The sequence below is a fragment of the Trichechus manatus genome, unplaced genomic scaffold, assembly GCF_000243295.1.
Source record: "Trichechus manatus latirostris isolate Lorelei unplaced genomic scaffold, TriManLat1.0 scaffold00258, whole genome shotgun sequence".
Lineage (NCBI taxonomy): Eukaryota > Metazoa > Chordata > Mammalia > Sirenia > Trichechidae > Trichechus > Trichechus manatus.
In genome coordinates this window covers 1873954-1894770 of record NW_004444194.1, presented here as the reverse complement: position 1 = coordinate 1894770, position 20817 = coordinate 1873954, and the positions used below count along the sequence as shown (strand labels likewise).

General features: G+C 49.2%; 2 protein-coding genes across 5 annotated transcripts; one reads left to right on the top strand and one right to left on the bottom strand.

Moving 5' to 3' along the window:
* Window positions 1-332: 332 nt before the first annotated feature.
* Window positions 333-7032, top strand: GCDH (glutaryl-CoA dehydrogenase). Of its 4 annotated transcripts, none has more exons than XM_023724736.1 (12): window positions 333-397; window positions 485-602; window positions 690-725; window positions 922-1065; window positions 1247-1309; window positions 1579-1749; window positions 2477-2606; window positions 2688-2904; window positions 3336-3439; window positions 3713-3838; window positions 4181-4341; window positions 5115-7032. In XM_023724736.1, exons 2-12 carry the CDS (start codon window positions 512-514, stop codon window positions 5186-5188), a joined length of 1317 nt encoding a protein of 438 aa, XP_023580504.1. In that variant the 5' UTR covers window positions 333-397; window positions 485-511; the 3' UTR covers window positions 5189-7032. The 4 variants fall into 4 exon arrangements, with proteins under 4 accessions (XP_023580504.1, XP_004389799.1, XP_023580505.1 ...); XM_004389742.2 differs by having other exon boundaries at window positions 5947-7029; XM_023724737.1 differs by lacking the exon at window positions 4181-4341 and having other exon boundaries at window positions 5947-7032.
* On the bottom strand, window positions 6403-18941 carry SYCE2 (synaptonemal complex central element protein 2). Its single transcript, XM_004389778.1, has 5 exons — window positions 18927-18941; window positions 18191-18303; window positions 8182-8353; window positions 7036-7224; window positions 6403-6465 (listed from the first exon to the last, which is right to left on the bottom strand). The coding sequence occupies exons 1-5, from the start codon at window positions 18939-18941 to the stop codon at window positions 6403-6405; spliced, it is 552 nt and encodes a 183-aa protein (XP_004389835.1).
* Window positions 18942-20817: the final 1876 nt, after the last annotated feature.

Genomic DNA, 20817 nt, shown 5'->3' with positions numbered 1-20817 from the left:
TCCAGGACTCATTTTCCTCGCGCTTCTGTTTTCTAACTTAACACAGGGCGCCCGACACAAGCCCTCTGCAACTGGCCAGCCAGGAATCAGGCAAGCCCCCTCCGAGGGCCAATCAGAGCAGGAACTTGGCTGGTCAATCAGGTTGGCGTACTAATCTTCCTCCCCATTTTTGTTTTGCTCCTTAAAGGGGCCAGCTTATGTTTGCCTGGGCGCGCCCGCCTGCAGGGCAGGGTTGCCATGGCCCTTTTAAAAGGCAGAACAGTGGAGGAGCAGGGTCCTAGGGAAAACCAATGAGAAGCTTCCTTCAGCCTCCGCCCCTCCCATCCCTGCCGAGGTCAAAGGGCTTTGTTGTTGCACCCTTGTCCTGTGGCTTTTGCAGATAGTTCCGGGACGTCAGGCAGGGAGCGGGAGCCTGAGGCCAGGAGGGCCGGGGGAGGGGGTAGGACGGGGAGCTGCTCCGCTTTGACGACCCGCTCCCTTCCAGGTCGGTTGTTGTTGCTCTGCTGCTCCCATGGCCCTGAGAGGCGTCTCCACGCGGCTGCTGAGCCCCTGTCCCGGCCTGCGAGTTCTGCGCTTGTGGGGCTCGGTGGCGGCTCAAACAGGTCAGTGCCGGCCGGGCGTGATGTAGGGAGGGAGGAGTTGGCGGCTCAGGACTTGCCCGAGGTGACTTTCCTGTCCTGCGTTTGCAGAGAAGGACGGGAAGACACAGAACCGAGCGGCCAAATGTAAGAAACTTCTCATCATGCCGTGCTTCTGTAACCCTGTCCACCTGTCTGCCTGCTCTGGGTGGGCCCTGTCCTAGAATCCAAGGGCTGCACCTGCGGGAAGGCAGGGCCGTGCCAGAGCCCGAGGCATTGAAGTAGTGAGTTCCCTGTTCTTGCGGGATTGGAGGACGGCTGAGCCCACATCCCCACTTCCTAGCCTCGCGTCCAGAGTTTGACTGGCGGGACCCGCTGGTTCTGGAGGAGCAGCTGACAGCAGATGAGATCCTCATTAGGGACACCTTCCGCACCTACTGCCAGGAGCGCCTCATGCCCCGGATCCTGCTGGCCAATCGCAATGAAGGTGCCTGGATGGGCAGGCGGGTGTTCACCCTAGGGCTCCCCTTCTTGCTGGGGCGGCACACCCCTCACCATGCATACCAGCTCGGCCAGCTCTAGCTGGGTTTCTGGGCCCCTCTGCGCTGGGGTTGCGGGCTTCAGTGGGCTAGAGCTGGGCCTGAACTCAGGCATCTGTCCTTCGGCAGTTTTTCATCGGGAGGTCATCTCGGAGATGGGGGAGCTGGGCATGCTGGGCCCCACCATCAAAGGTAGAGACAAGCTTCTCTCAACACTGCAACCTCCCACTGTGTCCTGAAAAGCCTCCCTGACCCTTTCTCTGAGCTACAAGTTCCCAGTCTGAGGAGGCTGTTAACCTGCCCACTGAAAATGGCTGGGGGGATGAAACGAATGAACCCTCAAGTAGGACCAATTTAGTGTCCCCTCTTTGGGTGCTCCTATCTAGCTTAGTCTCTTGGGCCCCAGGAGTCACTGCTCCCAGGTGGGCGGGGCTTTTCCCTACCTCCCTTAACCCTACTAGGGTATGGCTGTGCTGGGGCCTCATCTGTGGCCTACGGGCTCCTGGCCAGAGAGCTGGAGCGGGTGGACAGCGGCTACAGGTCGGTGATGAGCGTCCAGTCCTCACTCGTCATGCACCCTATCTACGCCTATGGCAGTGAGAAGCAACGGCAGAAGTACTTGCCCCGGCTGGGTGAGCGGCTGTCCATGGGGCGTGGTGGAAGGTAGACAGTCCCCATGATCTGGAACTCAGTGACAGGGCTATCCTGAGCCTGCCCTCTGTCTCCATCTCAAGGATAGCACCTATACCCACCCAGGCCCCCAGCCAGACCCTGGGCCTCATCCTGACATCCAATCTCTCACCAGCCCTGACCTCCTGGGTGTTTCTTAAATCACCCCCTTTCTTGCCACCATCATCTCCCTCCAGATTTGCTTCCAGGCTTAAAACCTTTTTATGATCCCAGTCCAAAGCTTAAAGTCTTAACTTCTAACTGGGTCCACAAGGCCCCAAGTGACCTGGCCTCTGCTAACCATTCCACTTTGTCTGTGGCCACTGTTGCCTGCTACTCCCTAGCCAGATTCAGTTATTTGAAGTCTCCAAACATACCCCTGGGCCTTTACACATCCTGTTCCCTCTGCTGGGAACATTCTGCGCAGTCTCTCCTGCTTAACTCCTTTTCACTGCCCCAGGACACAGTTTAGCCAATTCCTTCCTGACTCCCCTGGAGCCCTTCCTGATCATGGCATTGTGACTATGGCCTGGTGGGGCCTGTCTCCCCCACCAGAGTGCCATGAGGGCAGGGCCCAATCTGCCTTGTTCCCAAGGCCTGACTTGGAGACACTGACAAATTTCAGTTGAGGGGATGAATGCAGGCCAGTTCTTACCCCACCAGCACCGGTGACCTGCCTTGTCCCTGCAGCCAAGGGGGAGCTCCTGGGCTGCTTTGGGCTCACAGAGCCCAACCATGGGAGTGACCCTGGCAGCATGGAGGCCAGAGCCCTCCACAACCCATCCAGCAAGAGCTATACCCTCAATGGGACCAAGACCTGGTGAGGAGCCTTGGGGCTGGGCAGGTGGGTGGGCAGGTGGTGGCGGTGGCCAGACTCCTCATTGCCCTGTCCTACTCCCAGGATCACCAACTCGCCTGTGGCTGACCTCTTCGTGGTGTGGGCTCGGTGTGAAGATAACTGCATTCGGGGCTTCCTTCTGGAGAAAGGGATGCAGGGCCTCTCAGCCCCCAAGATTGAGGGCAAGTTCTCCCTGCGGGCCTCGGCCACTGGCATGATCATCATGGATGGTGTGGAGGTCCCAGAGGAGAATGTGCTGCCCAATGCATCTGGTCTGGCGGTGAGCAGGGAACTGGTGTTGGGTCACCCGCTGGTCCACCTGTCTTGGGTGAACCCTGTGCTTGTGGAGCCCACACAGTAGTGACTGTCAAGGCTCAGCCTGGTCATCAATGGGCTGAAAAACAGCCCCGTTTTGGTGGCCATCTTGCTGACATAGGCTCTCTCCAGGACACAGATGGGCTTGAACAAGCTCAGTCCTTTGATTAACATGCATGTTCCTGCCTCCATGCATCAGCCTCCTAGATCTGGCATCAAAGCCAGATCCTGAGCTGGGTAGAACTATGTGCAAATCAAAAGTGAGCAGGCACTGACAAAGTCTGGTGTGCCCGGCACTGTGTGATCCACAACAGCTGCCCCAAGTGCCCCTGCTTACACTGACTGCATGTTACTCAGAGGTGGTTCTGGACTGAGGCCTCCTTCTCAAACGTCCAGGGTGCCTTTGGCTGTCTAAACAATGCCCGGTATGGCATTACATGGGGTGTGCTTGGAGCTGCTGAGTTCTGTTTGCACACAGCCCGGCAGTACACCATGGACAGGTGAGTGGGGGCTGCCGCAGGTCTCCTGGGGGTATAAGGTGCTTGGGTGCCATTCCTTACCCCACCAGTGATTTCTCAGCTCCTGCCCACCAGACCTAAGTTACTTTATCTGTGAAATGGCCAACAAAGTCCTTGCCAGCAGTTAACGATTGAGTGAATGATAGTGCCAGGGGGCTAAGGCAGCTTGGGAAGGCTTCTTGGAGAATGGGGCCCTGGGAGGGAGACTGGGGCATGGGCCTTCCTCTCGCCCTTACCCAGACCTTGCCCGTCTAGGATCCAGTTTGGCGTCCCACTGGCCAGGAACCAACTGATCCAGAAGAAGCTGGCAGACATGCTCACTGAGATTACGCTGAGTCTTCACGCCTGCCTGCAGCTTGGCCGTTTGAAGGATCGAAACAAGTAGGGGCTGGGTATGAGGTGGGGGGAAGGGGAGATAGATGTGGCAGGAGGATCTCAGGCCCCTCCTGGGCATGCGGGGGGCTGGCCCTGGGGAGAGTGGTCCTTCCTGCTTGGTGGCCCCTTGAGACCCACCTGTTCTTCTCTCCTTGGCCTTGATGAGCCAGGCTAGAGATGGCCTTGCTGGCCACTCAGCTTGGGAACTCTGTGTCTGCTGCCATGATTCTGTAGCACGGGAATCCTTCTCCCTGGTTGGGTTTGCCCAGGGCATGGGGATGCCTGCCTACCCAGAGCTGGGTCAGTTTTCTGTAATCCAGTGTTGTTGCCCGTATGTGCTACAACCAGGGACACTCCGGAAATGGTCTCTCTGCTGAAGAGGAATAACTGTGGGAAAGCCCTGGACATTGCCCGCCAGGCCCGAGACATGCTGGGGGGTAATGGGATTTCTGATGAGTACCATGTGATCCGACACGCCATGAACCTGGAGGCAGTGAACACCTATGAAGGTGGGACCAGATCTCTAGGGGTGGTGGGCTGCAGGGGCCTCATGTCTGGGGAACATGGGTGGCAAGGAGGGGTGGGGGACAGCAGGCTTAGTCCTATCCCCAGCTGTCACCAACTGGCAGTGTGACGTTGGGCAAGTCAAACCTTCTGGCCCTCATCTGGAGTGGATCCCACTGGACAGTGGAAGTAAAATCCTTGCTGAGCCTGTAGAGGCCCAGATCATGCTGTCCCTAGTGTTCACAGCCTACTGCAGCCCAGTCCTTTCTCCCACAATGCTTGTGATGAGGATGTTTCTGAGACTGACGCCCTCCTCGGGCATCCCCACCACCAAGCTAGTGAGTAAATGCAAGGGAGTGAGAGTGAAGCTACATCCAGGAATTATCACTCCATTTTATGTTAAAAGAAAAAATGGTAAATCGATTGCAAACTTGGTATTCAAACCTCACCCTGGTTGTGACTCGCACTGGGGCTACAACTCCTTGCCTTGTGGGAAGACAGATGTGTAAAAAGATAGTTAAAAAGAAAAAAATTACAACCCAGTGTGGGCCACGCAGAAATAGAGGGAGACCTAAGAGGGGATTGGACCTCTTAAGAAGAAAGTAAAGCCACGATAGGCTCTGAGGGAGGCACAGGAGCTCCCCAAGAGAACCTGACAGCTTCCAGGCAGAGAGGACAGCTGTGGCTGTGCATGAGCCGGCACCTTCCCTGTGTCTCCTGTGGACTACAGAATTTAATCCAGGGGAGGTCCCACAGCCCAGAATCTTATCTCTATTAGGCAGCTGGATGGGACATTCCAGAAACAGCAAAAGGGAGGACTGTGGAGTAGGAATCATAAACGCATGGGAATGATCCTGAAGACTGCAAAATAGCAAAAAAGGCCTTCAGGTGGTTTTACACAGGGGACAGAGTCAGGTGTGTGTTTTAGGAAGTAAACGAATTATTTTACTCTATAAAAGGGAGGTGATAATCTCTGCCCTCTGCCCCCGGAAGCTGAGGAAGAGCAAACAAGAACACAAGTTTGAGGGGCTTTGAGGACTGAGGGGTTACACAGACACGGGAGCTGTGAGGTGGGACACTCTGGGGCTTGCGGGCTTCAGGAGGTGGGAAATTGGCTGTGACATGCCACTGATCTTCTGTGTTTGCTTTCCCATTCCTCTTGTGGGTAAGAAAGGCCCTGATGTGTTTCCACATAGCTAATCAGCTCTTTCAGCCTCTGTGGGAAGGAAACAATGCTTGGATGAAAATGAAACGTTTAATCAACTGTGCGGGGCTGGGGTGGGGCGAATTTGCCATGTGTGAGGAATACCAAGGCTAGGCCCACGGCAGGGCTAGACTTAACTGCATTTTTGGGTCTAGCAGAAGGAGCTCTGGGTTTTGCCAATATGCATTACAGAACTGTGAAAAACCAGCTTCCTCAGTGTGGCCCGAACTGTGGCCTCTGAGCCTTCTCACAGTTGCTGTCAGTAGAAGGCGAATTTCCTGGCATTGTCAGCATTCATTGTCTTTGTGGGTCTGTTCTTCTTCCACAGTAGCAGCCTGGAAGATTGACTTTAAAAGGAAGTTGTGAGTTGTTAAAACTCCAAACTAACTGTATTTATTGTGTCCAGGTACACATGACATTCACGCGCTGATTCTGGGAAAAGCAATCACGGGAATTCAGGCATTCAAGGCTGGCAAATGAATGCACTTCACCAGGGGCCTGGAGATTTCTGAAGCCCCTTTCCAGAGAGACACCTGGGGGACGCTGTGCTCTGAGTACAGTCAGAAAGGTGGGGGATAGCCCTGAACTTTTGAAAGGAACCAACTTTTATGGTGGGAAGTAAGGGATGCTGACCTTTAAATAGCAAAACTTCCCTTTTTATGTCATTCAAATTTACTGCTGAAAAAGATGATGGACTTCTCTGTATAGAGGTTCTCAATCCATTTTTAACTGGATGACAATGGACTCCATTTACCTTGGGAAAGAAGCTTCTCTTGACAGGGAGAAGTAGGGAGAAGGAAGGAAAGTGACATTTGAAGCAACCTCTGTGAAACTGACCTAGCGTCTGACAAAGCAAACCCCCTCACACCAGAAGTTTGCTCTGTACCCTCCGACCCTCCCTCTTCTGAGGGGGTAGTGCCTTATGCTGGATGTGGAGCAGAACAAGAGTGAGAGAGAATAATAAAGCATCTGCAAGTCCAACCCCACGACCTTTACTTGTAACCACCTGAGAAGTTTCAGACGAAACAGAAACCAGCAGGTCTGGGGGCTGTGGGTCCGGGTATGGGTCACTGGGACATGGTGAGGTTTTTTTCCCCTAGAGCAGTCAGGCCTATGTGCAAGCCTCACAGCTCTTCTGTAATAAATAACCCTGGACTAGGCACTGCCTTGTCAGGGCTGGAGGCAGAGGGATGGTCTCTGCCTGGCAGGTGCAAAGGACTCTGTCCTTTCAGTTACCACCACAACAGTTAGCTCCCTGGTGTGTCAGCATGGACATGCCATATTACAGGGGGCACAGGACCGCAAACGAGAGAGAGGGCAAAAGTACAGATTGCAGGCCTTTGCACTTATTGTTGCCCCTGTGGGTTTTAGGGTTGGCACCAGAGGCGACTTCTGGTTTCTGTTCACATTTACTTTCAGCTTAGCGGCTACAACCCTTCTTCCTCAGGCAACCTCCACCCCCACCCCCCAGCCCCACCACGACCTTAAATCCTACCTCAGACTGGACACACAAGTCTTTGTATACGGTCTCCACGGTGTGGCAGACTTGTTTGAGTTCTGTTTCCAAATGGCTGATCTTTGCTATTTTCTGAGTGAACTCTTGGAGCTTTTCCTGAATAATCGTGTTGTGGTGATTATAAATCTGATACATCCTCTCTTCTAACTTCTCTGTCAGATCCGAAACCTTTTCAAGAATAAGACATATTCTTGAAAAGTCACACAAGGCAAAATAAAACGTTTGTTCTAAGTGGACCTCTTAGATTTCTGCAATTTATCTTATAAGAATGGTAAAATTGCAGTGACTGGGGGGTAAAATGCCTATATGTTAATTTTTTTTTAAAGAGCAAGATGCAAAATTGTAACAGTAAAAGTTCAACCATGGTAGGAAAAAAGTACACAGAACAAAGCCTAGAGGAAAATATACAACAAAACAGCCTGTGGGTGGTGGTATCATAGGAACATTTCTATACTTTTTCTACTGCATTATACTTTTCTATACTTTCCAGTTTTCTATGATGTACCAGGGTGTGTACTGATAGGGATGGGAGGGGAAAACAAGGAGGAAAAAGTCAGCCTGTCATCAAGAGATGACTTGTCATCCAGAGATGAAATGTGGAATAAACAAGCCACTCCATACGCAGAATCCACAATGCATTCTAAAGAACCATCAGGCACAACAATGAACATCAGCCCTGAGTAGCTGGCTTAATTAGACATAAGCCTGCTCACGCCTCAGCTATGTGTTAAGGAATCCCCTGACTCGCTCATGTAGATCATTCAGCTTCTGGAGGAAATATGGGTGTGATAAAGTAAGCTATGCCTCAGCCCCCAACCCCTATAGCCATTAGCCATTGTATGAAATAAGAGGGCTGGGTTTGGATGCAGAGGGACCTTAGTTCCTCATCCAAGCTGTCACTCTGTCAAATTATTTCCAAACCTTAGCTTTCTCATCTACAAAATGGGTCCAATCTCTTTGCAAGATTGAAGGAAGGGTGAAGTGAGATACTATATGCAAGCTGCCTAGCACCATGCCTGGAACATAACAGATGCTTAGTGACAGTTTATCCCCTCCCCTTTTTACATGAGAATACCCGCCCTCCTCCAGCTGAGGTTTTGCAGTGGGCCTGGGGGAGTCTGTCACCTTAATCTTAAGGCTGTCCCTGAAGTTGGTCATGAGTGTGTGGTCCTTTTGCCTGCTCTCATTGATGTTTTCGATGAGCTCCTGGGCTCTTTTCTTCAAGATCTCGATGCTTGAGTCCAGAGAAGAAAAATAGGATCCTGACTTCCCTTCCAGCATCATTTGGCGGTTGGCACTGGAGGTAGCAATAGAGGGGCTAGAAACTTGACTTCTGAAATTACAGAAAACTGAGATCAGCACCAAATTCTCCTGAGTGGCTGATCTGAATTAGCTATGTGGTGGGAGGAGAACTGTGCTGTCTGTCCCTCCTCAGAGACACCTGGCACTTTTCCTAGGTTATTTCATTTACACAACCACCCTGAGAGGCAGGGATAGTATCCTAAACTCAGAGGCACAAATTAAATATGCCTAAGGTCCCAGAACAAGAAAATCCTCCAGACTCCAAAGCCCACAGTTTTAAAATGCATTTACTGATGCTATAAATAGCACAGATGCTTTCCTCACTGACCTCACGTCACTAATGTGCTGCTTTACCAATGTTTAACATTCCTTTCTGTATCTGCGGGTGATGCCCACAGCACGGAGACCACCTCAGGCTAATGTGCCCGCATGTCTCTGCTCCCACCAAGGGAGGCAGACGCTTGTCAAGAGTTAGTTATGTTTGTCCCACATCACTTGTGAGTTGTGCATGTGACTAGACTACAATTGTGTAATTTAATTAAATATTATGAAATGAAATACAGGTGAAGAGAGATAGTTGTATAAAAAGCAAAACTGAATGAATAGCTATAAAAAGCAAATGAACTAGAAAGGAACACTCCCTAAGCATTCTTGCAAAAAGACGTTTTACTATGAACAAAGGATTCTACCACCTTCTAACCTGATATTAGGGGTCCCAGGTGGCACAAAGTTTGCGCTCGCCTACTAACATAATGGTTGGCAGTTCGAACCCACCCAGCAGCACTGTGGAAGAAAGCCCTAGCGATCTGCTTCTGTGAAGATTACAGCCAAGAAAACCCTATGGAGAAGTTCTACTCTGTAACACACGGGGTCACCATGAATCGGATCTATTTGCCTGCAAAGGGCTTTTTAATTTTTTTGTTTAGCTGCAATTTACTCTTTCTTTTCCAGGGATAAGTGAGGCATAAAGAGACTAACTCAGACCAGGGACACATCTACATTTTAACATTCAGATTTTTGTAGCATCTGGATGCACGCGGATAATAGAGAATGGATAGCTTTTTGAAGAATAACCATGCTTTTCATGATCATAATGGAGTTGCGAGGATGAGTTTAAGAAAACCTGGTCTCTGGTTTCCCTGAGACCTCAAGTACTCCCTTCCCTCCTGTTGAAACTAAACTCTGGCATCTGTCCATTACTTTAGTATCTTGCTGGTGGCCTCACGCCCCTCTTCTCTTGGACTTTGTGTCACACCCACAACCCCACCCTGGCTCAAAAAACCAAGTGCTTTCTCTTTTCCAACACTCAAGAACTTGAGTGTTGCTGGAGAAAATCACAACCCTATAAACAGAGTGGAGCTCTGGTGGCACAGTAGTTAAGACCTATGGCTCTAACCAAAAGGTTAGCAGTTCAAATCCACCAGGCGCTCCCTGGAAACCCTATGGGGCAGTTCTACTCTGTCCTATAGGGCTTTTCTTTCTTTCTTTCTTTTTTTTTTTTGGTTCAATAAGGACTCCAGACCACACCTAACTAACAGGTTAGGTGAGGTGATGAGGTAACTTTGGGGTGGGGACTGGCCAGGTCAGAAAGACCCATCACGAATATCTCAGGATCACTTCATGATATCAACTGACCTCAGGGATGAGGGGCTGGAGTTTGCATTCCATAATGAAATTTCCAATAAAAACTCTGGACACAGAAGCTCCATGGGCTTCGTGGTTGGTGAAAACATCTGCTTTCTAGAGGGTGACATAACCCGTTTGGGACACAAAAGCTCACATTGGGAACCCTCCCTGACCTTGCCTTAAAAGTCTCTTTATGCTGATCCTGATTTGTATCCTTTTTCACTATAATAAATTTATAACCATAACACTTTCTGTAAGCTCTGTAAGTCATTCCAGCAAATCATTCCCACAACTCACAAGTCATTCCCACAACCCAAAGGAGTTGTGGGAGCCAGCAAGTCAGAAGTTAGGAAGCCCAGGAGGGATTCCCAAGTTTGTGGCTGGCAGCTGGAAGGAGGGCATCCTTTTACCTGGGAGAGATCTGACCTAACTCCGGGTGGCTTGAGTCACAGAGAGAGGTGCCGCATGTTGCAGGTGGTATCAGACTTCAGAAAAGTAAAAACGTGAGGATTTGATTTACGCTGATTATTATCCTGATACAGGGCCACTGCCAATTCCTGGCTCTATCTTCAGGGGGGTCCTCAGGGCCATTTGGCACGTGGTCACCTCCCTCTCTCATTCTTCCCATCAGCCATTCCAAACCTTGACAATGCACCTGCCCCTGACCCCGACACTTACTTTCCCTTAACCTGAGCAGGTATGGAAACAGCACAGGCCAATAACTCCCTCTGCCTTCTGCTTCCCTCGATAAATATATCCACAACCACCCTTCCTCTTTCCAACCCTCACTGGGAGAGATGTTCCATGCCTCTGCCTAGCTCCAGATCCCATCCCCACATACCCGTCCTTCTTGTATCTTTAATTTCTCGATTTTGGTTGGCTCCTTCCCCTTAGCACATACCTCTTCTATCTTGAAAACGCATACACATAGAACTTCCTTGTCACCCCAGGTCTCCTTCAGCCAGCCACCTCCCTATTCCCTTCCCATCACAGTTGGGGTTCTAAAAGAGCTGCCTATACTTTCTGAGTGCACTTCCTTACGTTCCACTCACTTCTCAACCTGCTGCTATCAGGTTCCTGCCCTAGGTCTCAAATGTAACGGCTCCTTTCCAGTGACCCGTGGTTAAACCGGCAGACCCTTTTAGACTGCAACTCCCTTGACCTCTCAGCAGCAGCTGGTGTTGTTAATCACTTCCTCACTGCCATTCCTTCTGAGTCGTCTGGTTCACCTTCCTCTGCCCCTGATGCGTTGGTATCCCCTGACCTCTCCTCTGTTCCCTGTATACTCTCTTCCTGGATGCTCTCATTCACACCCCTGCTGTGCAGTGCCTGCCACTCCTCCCCTCTGCTGCCCTCACAGGTTAATCTTCTGCCTACCACTCCACAACGCACAGCCTGTCACCCTCCAAAGGCACTATTCCAGCCCCTGGGGTTCCTTGGCACTCCCTTTTCCTACCTAAGTCCTGCTTCCTCTGCAAAGTTTCCCGGGCTGGGTTAAGAGCACACAGAGTCACTACATCTCAGCCTCCCCCACTAGTCTCCTGGAGGGCCAGGGCCTCATCTATCTTGGTCTTCTCAGTACCTACCCCTTACAGTAGGGGTAACAAATGTGCACTGAATATGTGAATGCATGAGGACCCCCATCACCATCCACATGCTGATGACTCCCAAATTTGTCACCTCCAGCTCTAGCCTCTCTCCTTAGCTTCCAACCAACACACACACCTACCTCCAGGCCATCTCCACTTGGATGTCCTTAAAGGCATCTCAAACTCTCCATCTGCAAACCAAAATCATCATTCTCCCCCTAGCCCGATTTCATCTTCCCTCTTCCTGGTGAATGACACCAAAAGCCACCTACCTATTCCCAAGCCAGAAACTTAGCAGTCAGTCTGGAGTCTGGCTTCTCTCTGTCCCTCCACATCCTATCACTACATCCTCTCACTTCTGCCTCTTTAATGTCTCTCAGGTCTATTATTTGCAACCCCCCTCTTGTAACTTCTCACCTGAGTCCTGGTGAGCTTCTAAACTGCAATCCGATTCCCCACCCCTGCTTGACAGCTGAAGATGGCTCCCCTATCATCCACAGGATCAAGTCTGAATTCCTCAGCACAGCACACAAGGCTTCCAGGCCCTGGCCTCTACCCTCCCTTTCCAGCCTTACCTTCTTCTACTGCCTCCTCCACCCCTTCACCAATGAACTCTGGAGCCTTCCCCAGCTTCACCAAACACATCAGCTTCTGTCTGTAATGACCTTCCCTTTGACTTCTTTAGAAGGCAACATCAGAGCTTCCACTCCTGTAACCCCACTGCATCTTTGCCGAGCCTTTCTTATAGTGCTGATCACAGTGCTGTAATTAATAGCTTATACACATCAGTACCTTCATGGATGGGTGGGGACTGCATTCTACTCATCTTTGTTTTACAGTATCCCAAAGCCTTCATAGGAGTCCCCGGGTGGTGCAAATGGTTAACACGCTGGGCTGCTAACTGAAAGGTTGGCAGTTCAAGTCCACCCAGAGGTGCCTTGGAAGAAAGGCCTGGCGATCTACGTCTGAAAAATCAGCCATTGAAAAACCCTATGGAGCACAGTTCTCCTCTGGCACACATTGGGTCGCCATGAGTTGGAATCGACTCAACGGCAACTGGTTTAAAGGCTTCATAAATGTTTACTGAATACCTAAATAAACGAACTATGGATGGAGCTGGTTGTAACATTCCTGTTCTCAAGCCTCCTAGTACCTTCAGTGTGCTTTGTGGTCACAACTTCTAGACTGCCTGAACAGTGTAAGGACCCTGAAATTAAATTCAATGAAATAACCATGCATTTCTTTTTGTGTAATTGTTCACAACCTGCTTGAGCTGCTAATGGTTAAAAGTTGTTCAAAAGGCTCAAGGGATGCTGATGGAACAGGTTTTCATGGAAGCTATAAAAATGGTGAAAAATCACCTGGAATCAGCGAATTCAAATTTCTTTGTGGGACAAAGGCCTGCATCAGATGTCTGCAGACAGCTTCTTTATTTTTCCAGCCCCTCCTTTGGGAATGTATTCCTTTTGCTTTCATTTTCCTTAATACTCAGCAGCTGCATACTAATCAGGATGCTAATGAATCATAGGCTTCCCTGGGCCTGCATTCACCAATTAACTTTAATAAACAAAACGCACAGTGTCCTCTCCACTGGCTTCGCCAGTTCCTGGGCCTGCTTCTGTTGCAGAACCCTGGACAGAGGCCAGGGAATGGAAGTCAGCCCAACACACCAGGCCAGGTATGCATGGCCTGCACGGGGGTTGGGCTGTGGGATGGGGGCTCCGAACACATCGCTGCGCTCATCTATCACGGTCTGTCCTTCTAAGGATTCCCTAATTCGGCTGCAAGGATTAGGACATAGTTCCCAAGCAGGGCCCAGACTGGCAGGGGGCCCAGAATGGCACGGAGGAAATGGGTCTCAGCGAAGAGACCATCTGTTCGCTCCAGGTAAAGCTGTGATTGGCAGGCGTGTGAGCCAGAGCCGCTGCTTGTGAGGCCCTCCCTCAGTGGCCTCTAACAGATATACAAGTAAACAATCCGCCAGCCACTTATGACCACCGCAGGCAGCAGTCCCAGGTGGGGAGGCAAGCTAATCAAACATTCAAGGAGGAACACAACACAGTCTCTGGCTCTTGGGCAAAACGATGTTTCACTGAAGTACAGCCAGGGAGGGGAGGGTTCCAATCAAAGCTGAGGGCCCCTTCCTCGCCCTCTACTTTTCTCTCCAGAAACGTGTTAACATTTTAATCATGTTGCTGAGTGTCTGAGGCTAGATCTATTAAATGGACCTTGCACTGTTTTTCCAGCCACCTGTTTTTCAGCCCAAAGCTCTTGTGGAACTCCTTGGAGTCTGTAAATTATTTGTAATTGTCTATGTTTCTTCACATAGATCCTGGTCTAAACATGCTATTGGCAGTAAGGCATTATCAAATCACTTCAGCTATTTCCTCACTTTTTCTGGTCTCCAACTGACAGCACACATCTAGAAACTGTTTCACTCTGTGACCCACTTTAGAACAGGATTTTGTGAGGTAAGATGAAGCTGGCTTTATGCCTGGATTCCTCAGGGCTATGTACTGAGCCTGGCTTCTTCTCACTCTCTCCCTACGTTAGCACATTCACTCAATTCAATGCCATCTGAAACGACAATTCCCCTAGCGCTATCTCCAGCCTCTAGCCCCACCCTGAGTGCCAGATCAGAAAGGCCAATGTCCCTTTGACATGTTCATGTGGATGTCCCCAGTCACCTCAAACTCAACAAAGGCGAAACGGAACACTCGCTCTTGCTACTGCCAAAGAAACCACCACCTACTGGAAACCACCACAAGCAAGAAAGCTGGGAGCAGTGGTGTGCTGGTAAGCACTTAGCAACTGGCTGTCTGGGAGGTGGTGGAGCCCTGGTTTAGAGTGTTTGACAATTCCCATGGTTCAAAGACTGACACAATAGCCAATTTCAAACTACCAATGTGAAGTCAGTAAACACCAAGTTGAGATGTGCAAAATCGGCTCTTGAAAGCCAGGAGGCGGTGGATCCAGCACACCATAGCCAGGAGACATCCTCAACTCATCCCTTCCCTCATGCCTCACTAAATGACCCCCCAGAGCCATCCACTTCTGTCCATCTCCCCTGCTAGATGTCTACCCTGCTAGATGCCACCCCTGCAGGAGCTTCCCACCTGATCTCCCATATCCACTTATGCCCCGTCCCAACCATTCTCCACAAAACAGCCAGTATCTTTTTATAACATGAATCTGACCACGTTGCTTCTCTGATCCAGAAATTCCAAACAAGAGAAATGAAAATGTATGTCCAACAAAAACCTGTGCACAAATGTTCTATTGCCCAAAGCAATATATAAATTCAATGCAATCCCCATCAAAATTTCAACAGCCTTCTTTGCAGAAATGGAAAGGCCAATCCTCAAATTCATATGAAAGGGCGTGGGACCCCAAAGCAATCTTGAAGAAGAAAAATAAAGTAGGAGTATGATTTCAAAATGTACTATAAAGCTACAGTAATTAAAACAGTTTGGTGCTGGTATAATAACAGACATATATATAGACCAGTGAAATAGAATTGAGAGTCCAGAAATATGTACATCTATATGACTGTACTGATTTTCAACAAGAGTGCAAGGGTGCTAAGTCCATTCAATAGGGAAGAAACAGTCTCTTAAATAAATGGTGTTGGGAAAATTGGATTTCCACATGCAGAAGAATGAACCAAGATCCATGCCTCATGCCATATACAAAAACCAAATTAAAATGGATCAAGGACCTAAATGTGAAAACTAAAATCATAAAATTCTTAGAAGAAAATGTAGAGGCAAGACTGTGGAACCTAGTTTTTAACGATGCATTAATATCAGATATGACAATAAAAGTACCAGCAGCAAAAGACAAAACAGATTAATGGAACCTCATGAAAATTAAATACTTTTGCTCATCAAAGGACTTTATCAACAAAATGAAGAGACAACCTACAGACTGGTAGAAGATTTTCAGGAACCATATATCCTATAAGAGTCTAATATGAAAATATATATAAAACTTCTACAACTTAACAACAAAAGACAAACAACCCAATCAAAAAATGGCCAGAGGAATTGAACAGACATTTACCAAAGAAGATATTCAAATGGCCAACAAACACATGAAAAGATGCTCAATGTCATTAGCCATTATAGATGCAAATCAAAACCACCACGAGATACCACCTCACCCCCATTAGAATGGCAATGATAAAAAAAAAACAAAACGAAAACAAAAAAACAGGTGTTGGTGAGGTTTTGGAGAAACTGGAACCCTCATCCATTGCTGGTGGAAATGTAAAATGGTACAGCTGCTACGGAGAACAGTTTGGCGGTTCCTCAAAAAGTTGAACATAGAACTACTATATGACCCAGCAATCCCAATCCTAGGTATATACCCAGAAGTGAAAGCAGGAACACAAACAGAAACGTGTACAACAGTGTTCACTGCAGCACTTTTTACAATAGCCAAAATGTGAAAAGATCGGAAATGTCCATCAACAGATGAATGGATAAAAAAAAGTGGCATACACAATGGACTACCACGCAACCATAAGGAATAATGATGAATCCGTGAAACATCTCATAACCTGGATGAATCTGAAAGGCATTATGCTGAGTGAAATTAGTCAGTCTCAAAAGGACAAATATTGTATAAGACCAGTATCATAAGAACTCAAGAAAAGGTTTAAACACAGAAGAAAACACTCTTTGATGATTACGAGGGTGGGGAGGGAGGGAGAGGAGTATTCACTAACTAGATAGTAGACAAGAATTATCTTAGGTGAAGGGAAGGACAGCACACACTACAGGGGAAGTCAGCACAACAGGACTAAACCAAAAGCAAAGCAGTTTCCTGAATACATCCAAACACTTCAAAGGACAGAGTAGCAGGGGCAGGGTCTGGGGACCATGGTTTCAGGGGACAGCTAGGTCAACTGGCTTAACAAAGTTTACTAAGAAAATGTTCTGCATCCCACTTTGGTGAGTGGTGTCTGGGGTCTTAAAAGCTAGCGAGCAGCCATCTAAGATGCATCAACTGGTCTCAACCCACCTGGAGCAAAGAAGAATGAAGAACACCAAAGATACAAGGGAAACATTAGCCGGAGAGATAAAAGGGCCACATAAACCAGAAACTCCATCAGCCTGAGACTAGAAGAACTAGATGGTGCCTGGCTACCACCAATGACCGCCCTGACAGGGAACACAATAGAGTCCCTGACGGAGCAAGAGAGAAATGGGGTGTAGAACACAAATTCTAGTAAAAAGACCAGACTTAATGGTCTAATTGAGACTGCAGGAACCCCGAAAGACATGGCCCCCAGACTCTCTGTTAGCCCAAAACTAAAACAATTCCTGAAGCCAACACCTCAAACAAAGATTAGACTGGACTATGGGACATAAAATGATACTCGTGAAGAGTGTGCTTCTTAGTTCAAGTAGATATATGAGTCTAAATGGGCAGCTCCTGTCCGGAGGCGAGAGGAGAAGGCAGAAAGAGACAGGAGCTGGTTGAATGGACATGAGAAATCCAGGGTGGAAAGAAGGAGTGTGCTGTCACAGTATGGGGAGTGCAACTAGGGTCACATAGCAGGTGTGTGTATAAAGTTTTGTATGAGAAACTAACTTGAACTGTAAACTTTCATTTAAAGCACAATTTAAAAAAAGTGTCGTATACATACAATGGTATATTACTCAGTCATAAAGAGAAATTAGGTCCTGATGCATGCCACAACATAGATGAACCTAGAAAACATTATGCTGAGTGAAATAAGTCAGTTGCGGATGGACAAATCGTATGATCTCACTTATATGAAATAAGCAAATATATACAAAACAAAGATTATTAGTGGTTACCAGGAGTGGGAGGGAGTGGGGAAGGGGGAGTTTTTGCTTAGGGGTCATTGAGTTTTTGTTAATGGTGTTAGAATGAGTTGGAAAAGAATAGTGAGAATGGCTGCACAACCTGAAGACTATAATCAATGTCACTGAATTGTACATGTGGAAATCATTTAATTGGTGAAGGACTTGTATATATTTTCACCACCATTAAAAAAAAAATCCTTATTGACAAAAACGGGTGGTGGACTACATCTGGCCTGCCAGCCATAGTCTGTTGACCCCTGCTGTGGCAGCATCATGTCACTCCTCTATTCTAAACCCTTTCATAGCTCCCATCACACATTAATGTCCAAAGTCCCGCTCCCTGTCGGACTGCATCTCTTACTATCTCCCTTCTACTCATGCTGCTCCAGCAAAGTCCTCTCTCCTGGCCTTTGCAGCTCCTGTTCCTCTGCCTGGAGCACCATTATCCCTACCTGCATGGTTCCTTTGTCACCTCAGTGGAACCTTCCCTGACCCTCCAATCAAAACTAGCTACCCATCACACTCTCCCCATTTTTCTCCGTAGCACTTAGCATCTTCCGACCATTATATACTCATGACTTTACTGTCTGTCTCCTCCTCTAGTGTGTCAGCTCACTGCTGTGTCCCCAGAACCTAGAACCATGCCTGGCGCAGGGGTGATGCTCCATCAATATGTGGGAAGGGATGCAGAAGGGCAGACATCTGTGGTTTTGCAGAAGACAGGCGTCAATGAGAAGGTCCCAGGGTCTGTTTGGGCCCGATGGGCCAGCTGGTCCTCACCTAGGTGGTCCAAGACCAGCTTCATCGTCGCGGTTCTCCTCGCCCTGCTGATGCTCCTTGCTGTCCAACTGTTGCAGCTCCTGGTCCTTGGTCTCCACGTGGGACATGTCCACCTATGAGCACAGCCAGCGCTTGAGAGGCTGAGGTAGGGAAGGAGGGCACGGCCGGCCTCCTCCAGCCCCCTCAGCCCTGGGCACCTCCGTGTGCTGCTTTGGCACAGTGGGGACCCTCATCAGAGGCTGCCCAAGCTGGGGCGGGCACCACCAGGGTGGGGTGGTGGGGTAGGGGCATCCTGCAGCAGGGGTCCAGGACGGAGGCGGGGAGACCTGGAGGGGCTGGGCTGAGGGGAGAGGCTGTACGAGGGGCGCCAGAGGGCCTGGGTTCCTAACTGGTGCTGTCTCAAGTCCTTCAAGGAAAGAGAAAAGCGGTAAAGAAAAGAATAATGAAAGAAACGGGAGCGGTGCATGGGTGTCTGAGCCTCTATCTATCTCGCTCCCGCCACGCGCCATGCGTGGAAGCGTGTTCGTCAGACCCAGTCTGCCAGTGCGTCAGTCACACAGTCCGTCCGTCAGTCAGTCAGGACCTGATCGGTCAAGCGAGGAGATCGGGGCTGGGCAGGGCAAAAGGAGGTCTCGTTGATAGGAGACAAGTAGCGGGGCTCGGGCATGCCGGAAAAGCCCGGGGACGCGGCGGTTCTCCGCCCGACGCCCGCGCGAAGGAAACAAGCGGTGCGTACTCCCTGTCGCTCCATCCCGCCTTTTCCCGCCTTCACACTAGCACCCCTGTGCGCAAGCGCAGGCCCCGCCCCCAGCGCGCACCACCCCCGCGCACGTGGCAAGGCGTGCGCATTCCGGCCCCGCCCCTCTACGGGTATCTGCGCGCGCAGCGGGGCGGAGCCGGCAGTTAAGCGGCGGTTGGGCTGTTCAGAGGCTGCGCATGAAGGCGGTATCGGTGCCGCGCAGTTGGGATGAGGGAGTCTTTGCGCGCCTCTCTGCATGTGCAAGGGCTCCAGGGCTCAAATGCTCATCCCTGAGCTAAGGGAGTACAATATGCATGTTTTCATTCTTCACGTCTTAGTTCACCTGCTTTGCCCCAGGGAATGTCAATGAAAAATTCTGACCTTTCGCATCCTGGTTACGACGATGGCTCCTTATTGCTCTCATTATGCATTTACCACCTTAACTCAGAATTATCCATGCACCCCAAAACTAGAAGCTTCTTGAAAGTATGGTAAGGTCTGGCCCTTATAGGGTTGGGTCCTATCTCCTAATAATAACAGCAGTAATAATAATCCCTGAATACTAGTAACAACAATAATGATCGTGTTTTAACACAGGAGGAGCCACAGGCTGGGAGGAAACATTTGCAAAATATATATCTAATAAATAGCTTGTAAGCAGATTTTAGGGGGAAGTGATGATTCAGTGGTAGAACTCTCACCTTTCATGGGCAAGACCCAGGTTTGATTCCTGGGTGGATTCCTTCTATCAGTGGAGGCCTGTGTGTTGCTATGATGCTGAAGAGGTTTCAGTGAAGTTTCCAGACTGATGGACTAGGAGGAAAGGCCTGACAATGTACTTTTGAAAATCAACCAATGAAAACCCTACGGATAACAATGGTTCAATCTGCAACTGATTATGGGAATGGCACAGGACCAGGCAGGATTTCATTCCATTGTGCACGGGATCGCCATGAGTTGGGGGCCAACTCAGCGGCAGCTAACATAATAGTGTCTTTTGATATACTAAAGTTCTTAATTTTAATGTTCTCCAACTTACTTATCTTTTTCAAATAATATTTTGTTTTTGGTGAAGGTTTACACAACAGTTTAGATTCCCATTCAACAATTTCTACACAAACTGTTCAGTGACGGCAGATCACTTTTGTGTGTCCTTTCTACTTGGGTGGACTGTGCAAATAAGGTAATTGTGGCCCTGCTGGCATAGTGGTTAAGAGCTTGGCTGCTAACCAAAAGGTTGGCAGTTCAAATCAACCAGCCACTCCTTGGAAACCCCATGGGGCAATTCTACTCTGTCCTATAGGGTCGCTATGAGTCGGAACCTAACAACAACAAGGGGATTGGTCAGTTTTGCAATCCCCTGCTAGGCTTAAAAGTGAGCCAATTCCAGAGCAGAAGGAGGATCTCACCACCACCAAGGAAGAAGAGCCAAGAATGGAGCACGTCCTTTGGACCTGGATCCCTGCACTGAGACAAGAGAGCTGTAACACTGAAGACGGCAAGATGGCAAGAAGCAGTGGCAGAGAAACAGCAGCAGAACCAGGAGACTGCAGGACTGGCAGAAGCACGATGGCTTCCCAGCCCACGGAGCAAGAAAACTGAGTGCCTCTGGGCACTTGGTGGAGCTAGGTTTGCCTACCCTCAGAGCTAGAGCTGAGCATCTTCTAGCCAAAGCTTACTGCTGGAGTCAGGTGCCTCTGGGCACTTAGCAGCAGAACTAAAAGCTTTGTACACTTGGTTGTAATGTTACTTCCATAATATACCCCATAATCTTGAGTATGAACTGTGAGTTCTATATGGCCATTGCAACAAATTATCAAACTCAGCAGAGAAGTAGAGTGCCATGGGAGGCACGGTTGGTGCCAGAATTGGTAAAGATGGAGGAGAG